The sequence below is a fragment of the Lissotriton helveticus genome, chromosome 8 (genome assembly GCF_964261635.1).
Source record: "Lissotriton helveticus chromosome 8, aLisHel1.1, whole genome shotgun sequence".
In the NCBI taxonomy this organism is placed as follows: domain Eukaryota; kingdom Metazoa; phylum Chordata; class Amphibia; order Caudata; family Salamandridae; genus Lissotriton; species Lissotriton helveticus.
In genome coordinates, this window is record NC_136069.1 from 385953922 (window position 1) to 385969237 (window position 15316).

At 52.5% G+C, this 15316-nt stretch overlaps 1 protein-coding gene across 7 annotated transcripts in view; it reads right to left on the reverse strand.

The window, feature by feature from the left end:
• The window catches only part of SUPT20H (SPT20 homolog, SAGA complex component), a 404514-nt gene that overhangs the window by 92824 nt on the left and 296374 nt on the right, over positions 1-15316 (reverse strand). For all 7 annotated transcript variants that reach the window (XM_078657195.1, XM_078657196.1, XM_078657192.1 and 4 more), the window contains exon 22: positions 14078-14133. In XM_078657195.1, coding sequence (XP_078513321.1) covers positions 14078-14133 — 56 coding nt within the window. The remainder of the gene's footprint in view (positions 1-14077; positions 14134-15316) is intronic.

Consider the following 15316-nt stretch of genomic DNA (forward strand, 5'->3'; position numbering starts at 1 on the left):
TGACAGCTGGAAACCAAGGAAGAGGGATCAACAAATGAGCAGACCCTAACAGGCACCACCCCCCACACACACGCCGTACTAGTTACCCTTGGAGGACTCACCGATGCTCCCGGGAAGTAGAGCCTCCAGATGAAAGCAGCTCCAGAAAGGAATAGCGAAAAGATGGCGCCCCTGCGCTTTTAGGGTCAGTACAAACTAATGAAAGCGCTCCTGCGCGGTATTACCCAAGCTATAACAAAAGAAAGCGCTCCTGCGCGGTGGGAAACTGGAACACAGCACCCCAAAACACAATCCAGGTCCTTTAAACCCCCTCAAGGCGCTCCTGCGCATGAAGGGTTAAGAAACAATAAAACGGGCACAATCCTGGACCCCCAGGTGAAGTCACAAACAAGCGCTCCTGAATGGCGCAGTCTTGAGGCAAGGAAACGCTAAGCGCGTCGTGCCTCCTTGTATCAGCCGAAGAGAGAAAAGGTGTCCTCTGGGCGTAGCAGAAAGAACAGCAGAGCAGCGTCCCAACGCGGCTCGTCAGGCAGGTCTCGGCAGGCATGAAATCCGGTAAGAATCCAAAGCACTGTTCCGGCGGGAAACGCGCTGTTTAAATGTTTTCCCCGGAAGTGCTTCATTGCTCTCAGGTCGCTGCCCGGCACTAGACCGGGAACTCCACTTCCGGCCGGAAGTGAGTATTCCGGCTCCCGTGTGTGTGCGGGAGTGGCCGGCCGCGGTAAAGCCGCGAACCGTGACAGATGCTCCCTGGAGCGAACGATGCGCTTTATAAATACAATCATTAATTCAGTACAATGAAACTGGGCAAGTTTATTGTCCTACTGGGAATGTACTCTGCAAGCTCTTGGCAAAAATGAGTGCATGATCCAGGTCGAGGGGGGCGTGGCTAGCGGCCGATGCAGGCGGACGCAGCCTAACGAGGCTCCCGTCCTTTACCCCAGTAATCCGCCAAAATATCCGTAATTGAGCGCAGAATCCCCGTGGAAGTCGGGTGGATTCTGCGCTACTCATTGAAGCCTGCCCAGGATTTGTAACGGGCCTGAAGACCGCCCGCGCTCGGCGCTGGGAGGCCTCCGAGCCCGGGGACGACCGGCGACAAAATGGCGGAGTGAGGACGCGGCGAGCCTCGCACCTGTCGGTGAGGGGACCCGGAGCTCGGCGATCGGACTCCGACACCATCGGTGGGAGCGGACTGACCTCCTGAGGCGACCTGGTGTCCGTGAACTGGGGTGAGGCGACAGCGGCGCTGTGAGGCGGAGCGCGGACCGGGACCCTAGGGAGCCTGAAAATCGACGTCCCGGCTTCTGGGCCTCCTCCCCTCGGACGTGGGGGCATCCTTCCACGCGCGCGGGAAGCAGACGGGCGGACCCCTGAGTGGATCTCGGGAGAGTGGCTGAGCCCGAGACGCGGGTGGCGCGCTACAGCGGACCGCCGGAGGTACAGTGACCACACCGGCAGTGGAGGGCGGAAGACCCTAAGAGAGTGAGCCCGACGGCGCAGTGCTGAGCGCGAGTCCGGCCGGGAGACCGACCCGCCTCTCCCTGTGAACAGAACTGAGGGGGGCGCCCCTGACTCGACGCCTCGGCCCACCCGTCCTACAGCCTCACTCCATTGCCCTACTCCTGGGGGCCTCTGCGGGAATGACCAGCACCCTGCGCACACCCTGAGGCACACGGGGCGCAGCGCTGACCGGCGTGGGGGTGCGCCTACGAAGAGGAAGGACAGGGCATACGAGCCTTGAAGCTGAGAGCAGTTCAGACCCAGGTAGTAGGTTCTGAATCCGCCCACACGGGAGAAGACGACGACTGGCCGGCGATCTGTGGCTGGGCGGATATGTGGTCTGGCTAGTGTCTGGCGGCTGAGACTGGCTGCCCCATCAACGAATCGGCGGCTCAGCCCCCCACTGGTGGACCGGCATTGGTGGGAGTGCGGGAACGTGAGCACGGACGCCCAACACACAGTCCGGTCTCTTGGCGACCCATGGTGAGTGGAGGAACGAGGTGGGTCGACGCAGCGGTGCAGTGCGGGAACCGGTCCTGACCGACGGACATAAGCGGACCGCTGTGGGGCCACACTGCGGTAGAGGCCGACCGGGGGCTCCCACCCTTCCCCCGACGTAGTGGGGGGGGGGGGGGGGGGACACCTGAGTGCGGCGACGGGACCCCTGGGGCACGACTGCTGCCCGCTCAACCCGTGGCCTACAACCTCGCGAGCACCGGCTTGGCCTAGAAGCGGCGACCGGTCATCCTGCTGCAACTCCTATCATCCAGGACCGACCCTGTCCGGCCCAGCGGTTGCCGGGAGGAAGTATGGGGAAACCAAAAGGGCCAAAAGGTGAGGCAGGAACGGCTGCGGAGACCCCAGACAACTTGCAGCAACCCCAATCAGACTTGCTGACGATGCAAGACAAAATCCTGGAGGCCATAGCAGCCACGAGGACCGCTCTACAAGACGACATTGCTCAGGTGTCGACGAGCCTGGGGCTCTTGCGGGCTGATCATGGAAAGCTGGCCGACAGGGTCACAGAAACTGAAGTCACTCTGAAAGATGTTGTGCCGGGGCAAAAAGCTTTAGAAAGTAAACTAACGGACGCCCTGGAGCGCATCCAGACGCTAGAGAGGAGGGCGGAGGATGCGGAAAACCGAAGCCGGAGGAACAACATACGCCTGGTGGGCCTTCCGGAGAAAAGTGAAGGAGCAGACATACTGGGCTACGTGGACAACTGGTTGCGGACAGTCGTGGCGCCGGAGGGTCTGTCCCCGTTCTTCACGTTGGAGCGAGCACATCGTGTGCCTGCTCGACCCCCGAAGCCGGGACTCCCCCTGCGACCGGTGGTGATTAAAGTACTCCACTACAGGGACAGAGACTGGCTCCTACAACGAGCGAGAGAAGCGGGACCCTTCCAGGTTGAAAATAGCAAAGTGACGCTGTTCCCGGACTATACTTTCGAAACTCAAAAGCAACGAGCCTCTTTCCTCTCCATTAAAAAAGAACTGCGTGCTGAGGGCCTGCAATACTCGCTGTTGTTCCCAGCAAGGCTTCGAATCTCGTTGGATGGGAAAGCACTGTTCTTCACATCATCGGCTGATGCCTGGACTTGGTGGGACTCTTATAAGGCTGGAACGGATGGGGCCCACCACAGAACTGCGGAGGATTTCCAACAGAGATCAGTTCGACGATCCAAGAGGCTTCGGAGACGTGACCAGCACAAGAAACGACCGACGGATTCACAGACCGCAGTGGAGCGGAAGGCAGCATTGCAAGCGGTGAAAGAAGTCTCTGGGGTGGTGACCCCGCAGCGGCAAGGGGAATCGCTCTCAGAGGACAAACAGACGGGGTCGGAGACTGAATTATCGGAGGTGGACAGCACGATGGGCCCGACTGTGACGCCTCAAACAGCGGAGGAAGTATTTGGCAGCTGAAGATCATGTCTGGGGGGGGCTGTGGCGACAGCCTGGATGGACTGGCGAACCCGAACACTGGAGCAGGACGATGTGAGACTGGTCAATCGTGAGTTTGGATGGCTATTGTGGGGTGGAAAGGGACAAGGGAGGCGAATCTTGCTGAAGTAGCTAGTTCACGTGCCCAGAGGCCCCTAAGGCCGCCGCAGTACAGACTGCGGAGTAGACAGTTTTGAGAGCATTTTGCTCTATTGTTTGGACGGGGGCGACTCTTTGTGGTTGGGTCCTATTCTAGGGGGGGTGGATGTCTAGAGATGTTGGGGTAACTCAGGACAGGGTGGGGGGCAAGGGGAGGGGGATGGGGCGGAGTAGGATTGGAGGGCGATGGGGAACTGAGGCAGAGCAGTTGGGGATGGGGGATGGGGAGGGCGTTACTGGTGTCTGGCGACTGTGGGACAGAGTCCTTAGCAAACGAAATCGTGATGATGGATAGTGTGGGTTCGTTAAAATGTGTGTCCTGGAACGTGCGGGGTTTGAACTCAATGACTAAAAGGCACAAGGTTCATTCTTACCTGGTCCGCAGGGGGGTCCACATTGCCTTCCTGCAGGAAACCCATCTAACTAAAAAGGAAGGGGTTGCGTTACAAAGGAGGTGGAGGGGTCACCTGTTCTACACCGCATATTCTGCATTTGCTAGGGGGGTGCTACTTTGGATCCGGGCGGGGATCCCCTTTAAGGTCACTAGGCAGACAGTGGATCTGGAGGGCCGATTTGTAGCTGTCGAGGGGTTACTGAGGGGTCGTCATATAGCGCTCTGTAGCGTTTATGCACCGAACACCGAGCAGGCACCCTACTTCACTAAACTATCCAAACATTTAGCAACCTACTTTGCGGGCCCGGTGTTGATGGGGGGGGACTTCAATTCTATTGAGGACACCACATTGGATAGGTCGCACCCACCGCTGCACGCATCCCCGGTGCACAGACTGGCGAAACACAGACTACAATGGCAAGGGCAATGGGACCTCACTGATGTATGGCGCGCACAGCACCCTGGGGTACGGGACTATTCCTTTTATTCCTGCATGCATGACCTCCATGTCCGTATGGATGCGTTCCTATGCTCCCAACAAGTATTACCCTTGGTAGCCCGGACGGAATATCTAACACGCACGATCTCAGATCATAATCCCCTGCTACTCACCCTAGCCTGGATGAACGGAAGTACGCCAATTCCAACGTGGCGGCTCCGTCCGGACACGCTGGATGACCCGCCATTCAGGGCGGACCTGGAACTTAGGGTCACCCAATACTTTGTAGAAAACGAGGAGACCGCCGCCTCCAGAGCAGTCGAATGGGACGCATTCAAAGTAGTAGTGAGGGGACACTGTATTGGGAAGTTTGCAGGCGCTCGTCGAACACTGGTGGAGGACTTAGACAGGGTAGAACGAACGTTGCGGGAAGCAGAGAAATCACGGCCTGGCCGTCCCGAGTTGCAGGGCAGGGTTGGAGCAGCGCGAGAAGCGGTTGCGGTTGCAATGGAGAGCCTACGTAGCTTCGATTATAAATCTTATTTAACTAAGACTCTTGCTGAAGGGGACAAGACGGGGACGCTCCTCGCCTGGCTGGCCAACCCCCATAAAGGTTCCTCCCCGATACTGTCCCTAACAGATATGAGCGGGGAAGTGCACAACACCCAACCAGGTATAGTGCAATGCTTCACAAACTACTATGGCGCTTTATATAATAGGGGAACGGAGGCCCAACCTGAAACGACGGAAGCCCTATTGATAGAGTCACGACTACCCCAACTTGACCCGGACCACGCCACAGCAATTGGTGGCCCGATCGACCTTGCCGAAATTAGAGGAGCCATAATGAAAATGGCGCGAAACAAAACGCCGGGGATGGATGGGCTACCCACTGAGTTCTATATGAAGTATATGGAGATACTAGCCCCAAAACTTAGAACGGTGTATAATGAAGCCAAAGAGAAGGGAGAGTTACCCCAGTCGATGCGCGAGGCGATCATGATTCCGTTGCTAAAACCGCGTAGGGATGGCACAGATGCAGCATCATACCGACCGTTATCGATGCTGACGACAGATTACAAAATCCTGAGTACGATTCTGGCAGGGAGACTGATAGCTCATATGAGGGGTTTGATCCACGAGGACCAGTCGGGCTTTATCCCCACCAGGAACACGTCCCACAACATACGACGGCTGCTCAGGCTGCTGGCAGACCCGCCACAAGCAGCGGAGAGCCCAGTAGTGTTGTCAGTTGACATAGAAAAAGCGTTCGACAGCCTGGAATGGGACTACCTTTATGCAGTGATGCGGAGTTTTGGCCTCGGGGACGGCTATATAAAATGGACCAAGGTGCTGTATGCGCGGGCAGGAGCGTGAGTAAGAGTGGGAGCGTTAATATCGGACCGATACGAGGTGAGCAGAGGAACGAGGCAGGGCTGTGCACTGTCGCCTCTGCTGTTCGCTCTGGCTATGGAGCCGTTTGCAATGCTAGCTAGGAGAGGGGAGGCATACCGCGGCCTCGAAGCAAGAGGGGTACACCACCATATATCGCTATACGCGGATGATCTCTTGCTATTCCTGGATAACACCGGAGAAGCGGTTAGGGGCGCGGAGGGCCTGCTAATGAGATTCGGGGCACTATCGGGCTTGAAGGTGAACTGGGCGAAGACTTGCCTTTTCCCACTCCGGAAAGAAGAGAGGCGGCCACCGGCAAACATTAACATGCGCTGGGAACCAGATTGCCTGCACTATCTTGGGGTTCACATCTATCACGACCCCACCAACTTGTTGGACGGGAACATTGGTCGCTGTATTCGAGCGTTGAAAGGCAACATGTCCTTTTGGGCTACCCTTCCCGTGTCCATGACGGGACGGGTGTCCCTCCTCAAAATGATCGCACTTCCACGCTTGTTGTACCTTTTTAGGACCCTTCCGGTATGGATACCGGGAGAAGTCTTCAGGCGCTTAAAATCCGACGTGGTGTCATTCCTATGGGGGGGAGGCAGGCGGCGAATAGCATTGGCGACTCTCATGCGCCCTAAAGACCAGGGAGGGCTTGCAGTCCCAGACTTCGAGCTCTATTATCTGGCGGCGCAACTTCAATTCTTCACGCAAGAGGTGGCAAGGGTATATCGGGGACCTGAACACGAGAGGGACACGGGCACCCCCCGCCACGTGCTGGCATACGTGGCCCTACAACAGAAATTATTCTTGAGAGGGTTGACCCAGGAGGAAAGGACACTGCGGCTATGCTGGAACCGCATGCAACGGCGTGCAGGTCCAGGCCACCCCTACGCACCTGAGATCCCATTAGGGATGTTGACAGCCCTCCCGCACGGAGGAGATTGGTCGAACCTCCAATTGTGGGAGGAGGCGGGCCTTCAAATGATCGGAGACTTATACACCGATGCTGATGGACTTCCAAACTCTGCAGGCACAATATGACCTCCCTCGAGGAGACTATTTATTGCATGCAGCTGTGGTGAGGGCAATTCAGAAACATTGGGGGGAAGGACTGCTTGAACCTAAATTGTCGTTGGCATGTCAATACACGATGATGACAGCAGGCACGTTCAAGGCGGTGACCTGTCTTTACTCCCGAATGAGCACGGAAAACATTCCACCGCTGACGCGCCTCAAGACGCACTGGGAGACAGACCTGCAAAAAGAAATCCCGAATGCGACGTGGTCCCAACTAATTCAGCGAGCCAGGAAAAGCACTAGAAACGCCCGTTTCCAACTAATACACCTTTACATCCTGCATAGGGCCTACCTCACCCCGAGTAAAATAATACAGTACTTTGGCGCGCAGGACGCGGCATGCCCCAGATGCGCGCTAATAGGTGCGGACCTGCTACATATGCTCAGGGACTGTCCGCGATTACAGGAGTATTGGATGAGAATTGGGGACACCTTGAATGAGGTCACGGATAGAACCCTGCACTACGATAGCGCGGTCACCCTCCTACACTGGTTTCCACACACACGCAAAACCAAAATTTCGAGCAAATTTATAGACATGGGTCTACTGATTGCAAAAAGGGAGCTCACCAGGGGTTGGAAATCTAAGGCAGCACCAACACATCAAAAATGGTTACACGAATTTCTGAAATGGGCGGCAGCAGAGAGCACACTTAGGTACCAACTAGCCCGGCGCACGGCGGATGAAAAGGCGCAGGAAGCGGCGTTAGCGTGGGAGACCCTAGTCCAAGCGCTAAGGGACAGCGAAAGCACAGGAGACGAAGACGAAATGCTGCACGGGGAGCCCCCAGCAGAGACAGGGTCGGACACCGCACAAACACCGGACACACACACCTAAGCACTGTTTCCATGATCCTACTTATTCCAACTCGACTGCGTTCACGAACATGACACGTTAGCTCAGACACCAGGGACACGGGGAGGGGGGTGGGAGCAAACAGTTAAATTACTCATTACTACGAAGGGAACTACTACACCACCATGGATGCAGTGGAAGCGATACACACAAAAGCGGAGGGGGTTGAATCACTGTGACATATGTGACTAGAGGTTGGACACCATGATACATGTCTATACGCCGCCCAGCCTCCGGGATGTGGGTTGTAAGGCAGTGTAAATAGTGGGTGGAGATACGAAAGTGGATTACAACCCTGGGCCACGCTGCTGTATGTATGATTTGACCCGAATTACCTCTGCAATAAAAATTATTTTACAAAACAAAAAAAAAATGATCCAGGTCGAAGGTAAAGTAGCAAACCTGGTGCTCTCACAGAGCCGTCTGCCAGGATTATGGATGCAAGGACTTAGCTAAATTAAAAGATTTGTTTATGAAAATTGCAATCTTTTTAGAAGTTTTATAGATAATGGCTAATCCTCCCCCTTTTTTAGGTCTCGTGACCTATCAATGCGCATGCGCATTGAGAGAAGCAAGACTATAGGGCTTTAAACAAAGCTTAACTAACTGTGGCGATTTGGTGCTGTGCCCGTGCGCTTTTAGGTCAATGCGCAAGCGCATTGACCTAAAATGCGCGTGCACAGCATCAAATCGCCAGCCATCTGTTCCCCAGCTTGGATCTCCTGGCTGCTCCTCCCCTAATTATCCGCACATCAAAGGCTGCTCCCGCCCCCTGCTTCACACTTCAAACGAATGCTACCGAGAGCATTTCCCGGCCGGCCGCTTTTCATTTCATTTCGCAAGCAGTTCCCCCTCCTCCCTCTCCTGACTTTCTCCTGCCTGCCACACCAATCCAAACTGAGGCGCTGCTGCTCCAGTCCCTGTATTACTCCCACTCATCTATGATTAGGAATAAAAGACTGTCGGTTAAAAACAGTTTCAAGATAAAAATGGTTTCCCATTACTTTTGCAGAATGTTCTGCATTTCCTTAACCGCCTCCAACTCTCACATGCACATACCACTTTGCTGATACTGACCGAGACATGCGCTTTATAAGCAGGAAATAGAATTCTACAGGAAGCAATACTACCGAAGACCATTCGAGGGTGTGAGCTCAATGCCACCTGAAGAGTACGTACAATTATTATACTTAAAGTTCAGTCAACTACCCTTAATGCACGGACAACCTTTGAAGAAAGTGAAAAGCATGTACCCTCACCCTCACCCTCAACCCCTCACTCACCCTCAACCCCTCACCCTCACCCTCATTCACCCTCACTCACCCTCAACCCCTCACCCTCAACCCCTCACCCTCAACCCCTCACCCTCACTCACCCTCAACCCCTCACTCACCCTCAACCCCTCACCCTCACTCACCCTCACCCTCACCCTCAACCCCTCACCCTCACCCTCAACCCCTCACCCTCACCCTCACCCTCACTCACCCTCACCCTCACTCACCCTCAACCCCTCACCCTCACTCACCCTCAACCCCTCACCCTCACTCACCCTCAACCCCTCACTCACCCTCAACCCCTCACCCTCACTCACTCACCCTCACTCACCCTCACCCTCACTGACCCTCACCCTCACTCACCCTCACCCTCACCCACCCTCACCCTCACCCCCTCACCCTCACTCCCTCACCCTCAACGCCTCACTCACCCTCAACCCCTCACCCTCACCCTCACTCACCCTCACTCACCCTCACCCTCACCCTCAACCCCTCACCCTCACTCACCCTCACCCTCACCCTCAACCCCTCACTCACCCTCAACCCCTCACTCACCCTCAACCCCTCACCCTCACTCAACCCCTCACCCTCACTCACCCTCAACCCCTCACCCTCAACCCCTCACCCTCAACCCCTCACTCACCCTCAACCCCTCACCCTCACTCACCCTCACCCTCACCCTCAACCCCTCTCACCCTCACCCTCACTCACCCTCACTCACCCTCACCCTCACCCTCACTCACCCTCACTCACCCTCACCCTCACCCTCACTCACCCTCAACCCCTCACCCTCAACCCCTCCCTCACCCTCACCCTCACTCACCCTCACCCTCACTCACCCTCACCCTCACTCACCCTCAACCCCTCACTCACCCTCAACCCCTCACTCACCCTCACCCACCCTCACCCTCACTCACCCTCAACCCCTCACTCTCACTCACCCTCACCCACCCTCACCCTCACTCACCCTCAACCCCTCACCCTCACTCACCCTCAACCCCTCACTCACCCTCAACCCCTCACCCTCAACCCCTCACTCACCCTCACTCTCACTCACCCTCACTCACCCTCAACCCCTCACCCTCACTCACCCTCACCCTCATTCACCCTCAACCCCTCACCCACCCTCACTCACCCTCAACCCCTCACCCTCACTCACCCTCAACCCCTCACCCTCACTCACCCTCACTCACCCTCAACCCCTCACCCTCACTCACCCTCACCCTCAACCCCTCACCCTCACCCTCACTCACCCTCAACCCCACCCTCACTCACCCTCACCCTCACTCACCCTCAACCCCTCACCCTCACTCACCCTCAACCCCTCACCCTCACTCACCCTCAACCCCTCACCCTCACTCACCCTCAACCCCTCACCCTCACCCTCACTCTCACTCACCCTCACCCTCAACCCCTCACCCTCACTCACCCTCACTCACCCTCACCCTCACTCACCCTCACCCCCTCACCCTCACTCACCCTCACTCTCACTCACCCTCACCCTCACTCACCCTCAACCCCTCACCCTCACTCACCCTCACCCTCAACCCCTCACCCTCACCCTCACTCACCCTCAACCTCAACCCCTCACTCACCCTCACTCTCACTCACCCTCACTCTCTCACCCTCACTCACCCTCACCCTCACTCACCCTCAACCCCTCACCCTCAACCCCTCACTCACCCTCACCCTCACTCACCCTCACCCTCACTCACCCTCAACCCCTCACCCTCACTCACCCTCAACCCCTCACTCTCACTCACCCTCACTCACCCTCAACCCCTCACTCTCACTCACCCTCACCCACCCTCACCCTCACTCACCCTCAACCCCTCACCCTCACTCACCCTCAACCCCTCACCCTCACTCACCCTCAACCCCTCACTCACCCTCACTCTCACTCACCCTCACTCACCCTCAACCCCTCACCCTCACTCACCCTCACCCTCATTCACCCTCAACCCCTCACCCACCCTCACTCACCCTCAACCCCACCCTCACTCACCCTCAACCCCTCACCCTCACTCACCCTCAACCCCTCACCCTCACTCACCCTCACTCACCCTCAACCTCTCACCCTCACTCACCCTCACCCCCTCACCCTCACTCACCCTCAACCCCACCCTCACTCACCCTCACCCTCACTCACCCTCAACCCCTCACCCTCACTCACCCTCAACCCCTCACCCTCACTCACCCTCACCCTCACTCACCCTCAACCCCTCACCCTCACTCACCCTCAACCCCTCACCCTCACTCACCCTCAACCCCTCACCCTCACTCTCAACCCCTCACCCTCACTCACCCTCACCCTCACTCACCCTCACTCACCCTCACTCACCCTCAACCCCTCACCCTCAACCCCTCACCCTCACTCAACCCCTCACCCTCACCCTCACTCACCCTCAACCCCTCACCCTCAACCCCTCAATCACCCTCACTCTCACTCACCCTCACTCACCCTCAACCCCTCACCCTCACTCCCTCACTCACCCTCAACCCCTCACCCTCACCCACCCTCAACCCCTCACCCTCAACCCCTCACCCTCACTCACCCTCACCCTCACTCACCCTCAACCCCTCACCCTCAACCCCTCACCCTCACTCACCCTCACCCTCACTCACCCTCAACCCCTCACCCTCAACCCCTCACCCTCAACCCCTCACCCTCACCACACATATTGTGTTACAATAGGTGTCACATTTGCGAAAGATAAAACTATTGGCATTGTAAATAACAAAGCTATTAATTTCGCTATTTTCAAAACAAGCACATAAATAAAAAATGTGTCCTTTAAAATACCAATAGCTCAAACTTTCCTAATGCGAGACCTATTGCATTGCTGTGCTTCTCTCCCCTGCTGCACTCTCCTGCTCTCTAGAGATGTGGCCTAACGACCAGAGCTGCCATCTAAGTCACGTAAATACAAAACATGTTGCATTCCAAATGCTATAGGTGTCACATTCGCGAAAGTTATAACTATTGGCATTGTAAATGACAAAGCCATCAATTTAGCAATTTTAAAAACCAACAAATAAATAAAATATATGTCATTTACAAGACCAATAACTCCAACTTTTCTAATGCGAGACCTATTGCATTTCCAATGCTTGTTAATGACCATTCCTGGCAAATGATTTTATATCCTGGAGGAACGGCAAAAGCTAGGTCAGGATTTCCAGACATCATGTACCTAAATCTCTGTAACAAAAGGTTTAACCTCATAGGAGGAACTAAATAGTGCTATTTTTTTAGTGTGAGATGAGACAGAGTAGAAATCTAGAAGAACATAGTTCAATATATTGGTATGATTTTTCAAGCAGGGAAGGCATCCTTCCTAGAGTCAGAACTTCAACTGACTGACACAAGTAAGACTGGGCTTACCAAGTGTGGAATGTCAGTCCTTTGTAGTTTGGCTTTAGCCAGAGCCAAGTTATGAATTTAGAATAGCTCCTCCTGTGCACATGAAAAACACATATGAAAGAACAGAGCACTACCAAAAGTAAGTAATGGTCAAGAGAAAAATTCTTAGTTATATGGGGGAATGGGTTGTCAGTGGTCACTGTTACAACGGACTTTACTGTGGAAGTATTAGAGAAATCCTGTAATCACATGGAGAATGACAAAAGGCTGTATTGTATCTTCCTGCTCTCAAGAAAAATGCTGAGAAAGAACATTTCAATCACCTCTCAAAAAATGAAAGACGGTATACTTTCTCCAACTAATTAGAGGTATTGCGAGTAGGCACAAGGCTGATTCTTTTAAGAGATAGAATTGCACACAATGTTCTGCATTTTAGAGTAGAATGGTGAAACTGGTAGGGGAGAAATTGATAGGTACTATGGAATTGTACTCTGTGAAAAGTGGAAATCAGTGTAGAGCATCAAGGTAGGGGAATGTGGATATAGTTTTAAAAGGAAGTATTCTATGGAGTGGATACGCTTGATATGAGAAGATGCATGGAAATGAGTGGAGTGAAGGTAGCAAAGGAGAGGACCAAATTGTGAATAAAGAATTAAGGGGTTACCTAGTGACATTTGTTAACATCTAGTTTAAAGTGATGCAAAATAATTTTGTTAAACAGAAGCAGCATGGGTCAGTTGAAATGTAAATGAAGCCAGTAAGGTGGGTTAGTAAGGTAAACATACACTACTGGCAACCGGCGTTTTTGTTCGGACTGTTAGGAGTTTGATTCTTGTTAAGGTCAACTCAGTCTGTGATCAGTGCAAGACGGAATGAGCCCCTTGGTCACAGATGGCAGACAACATGATGCAATGAATATGAGACATACACACAGATTTGTTTAGAGGGGTTGAGAAATCTGTGGGCACTGTTTTTATCTTACATTTTGAGTTCAATGTCAGTGTCCTGTCGTGGCTATAATGTGGCAGGGCTCAGTTGGTAATCAGATGAAGTCAAAATACTGAGCATCAATCAGCTGAGGGTGGGAAGGATTTCACATTTGCAGCTCAACAATATGGCATACACCCGCTATAAATGGTGGTACTCTGTCAAATACATGTATGCTACTCAGCCATCGTTGATTCTGCGTTGAGTCGTTTGAAGGAAAAAGTAATTCGAGTGAGTATTGGATCAGTCAGTAAAGTTTTCTCTTTTATCCGTACTTTTATCTGTACATCTTTCTTCAGTACCAGCAGAGCTGTGTACTAACTTGCACAAGTATATAAAGATGGCAAACCTTTTTTAAAAAGTGCAAAGGTACCAAAACTAGTTTGAAAAATAATTTTGTTAAAACAACTTTCTATGAACAAGTGAAAGTGATACCATGTGACAGTTATATTTAAGATAGATAAACTATAAAGGAAAGAATCAAACATTTTGGCAAAGCATCCACCATGTTTTTAGAAATTTTACATGCCTAGGCCACGACATTAAGTAACGGACCACAAAAGCAATCATTGTAGTAAGTAAATGAATCCTTCAAAGCGCAAAAATTTGAAAACTATTCTGTAAAATACTAGTTAAGCAATACGCATTAGTGTGATACTATTGTAGTGCATTATATTTACCTGTAACAGATTTACAGGTCTTAGACTCGAAGAATTCTTTAATCCAAAGGGAGCACCTGTTAAAAAACGTTGCTGTGTTTAATAAACAGAATGCCATCACCAAAGAACAGATCCATAATCTACTTACGTTATGGCACACATAGTCAAGGTTATAAAAATGAAAGGCAATTTTTCACTGTAATATGTAACATAAAATAAATGTTCATGATAATCTGCACGCTACAAGGCTATACACTTGCAACTCCATGCCAATGGCTTCCCCAGAATTAAGGTGCATTTTAAGTCAATAGTATTTGCAAATTATCTGGAAATTACTTAGTCAGTCACTCCGTTTTAAGCTTAAAAAAGAGGAAGCAAAATCTCACAATAAATACGGAGCTGAAAACAATGTAAGCTGATTCCTCCTGTAACTGATAAGGCCAATATGGCCTCTGGTAATCATAGAGCGACAGGTAGAATCCTTAGTGTTGTCGATGCACAAGTATTACGCTATATTGGCTGCAAGCTTTTCGGTGACAAATGCAATATCTCCCCTGTCTTTCAGCAATAATCTTTAACCATTAATTTGTCCTTCATTACCACTAGGTTTCCCTACTTGTGGCCGAATGGGATATTCTAGATTCACATTTTCTGAAGAACTGGTCTACTATGAGTGAAAATGTCCTGCAACGGAATTTGCAAAGGTGTATCTCTGTCATTCTGTTTGCAGTGGAGTCTTCCTCTCATTGCACCTTGGGCCTCACCTTCAACCTATTCACTGTTTTAACAGAATTCAGTAAGTTGATCAGTGACTACTGTTCTTGTTTACCTGGGTCTGGTTCTTTTGCTGTGTCACTTACAACATCTTTCTTTGTACTTGGAGGTACTTAGGAGGCTCTCTTTTCCAAAAGTAATATTGCCTTCAGAATTTGGGGGATCTAGAGTCCAAGCATTTCCCATGCCCATTGTATCCGATCCAACCAGTACAGGCTGCAATATGTATGTAATGCATATCTCTCCTCACTTCTTCAGGACCCGTTTATAACATACATCTATAACCCAGTAGGGGCTACTGGGCTCTTACCTTGCGTCTGGCATCGTGTGTGCCTTGCCATGCTTTGCATATTTGCTTTCTCCTGTTTCCGTAAAGGGGTTACCAACCAGTCATAGCTCCCTCTGGAAATTAGTACGAGTGTGACAGGACCATACTGTCTAAATTAAATTCATAATTATTCTAAGTAGATAATGATGTAATACTGG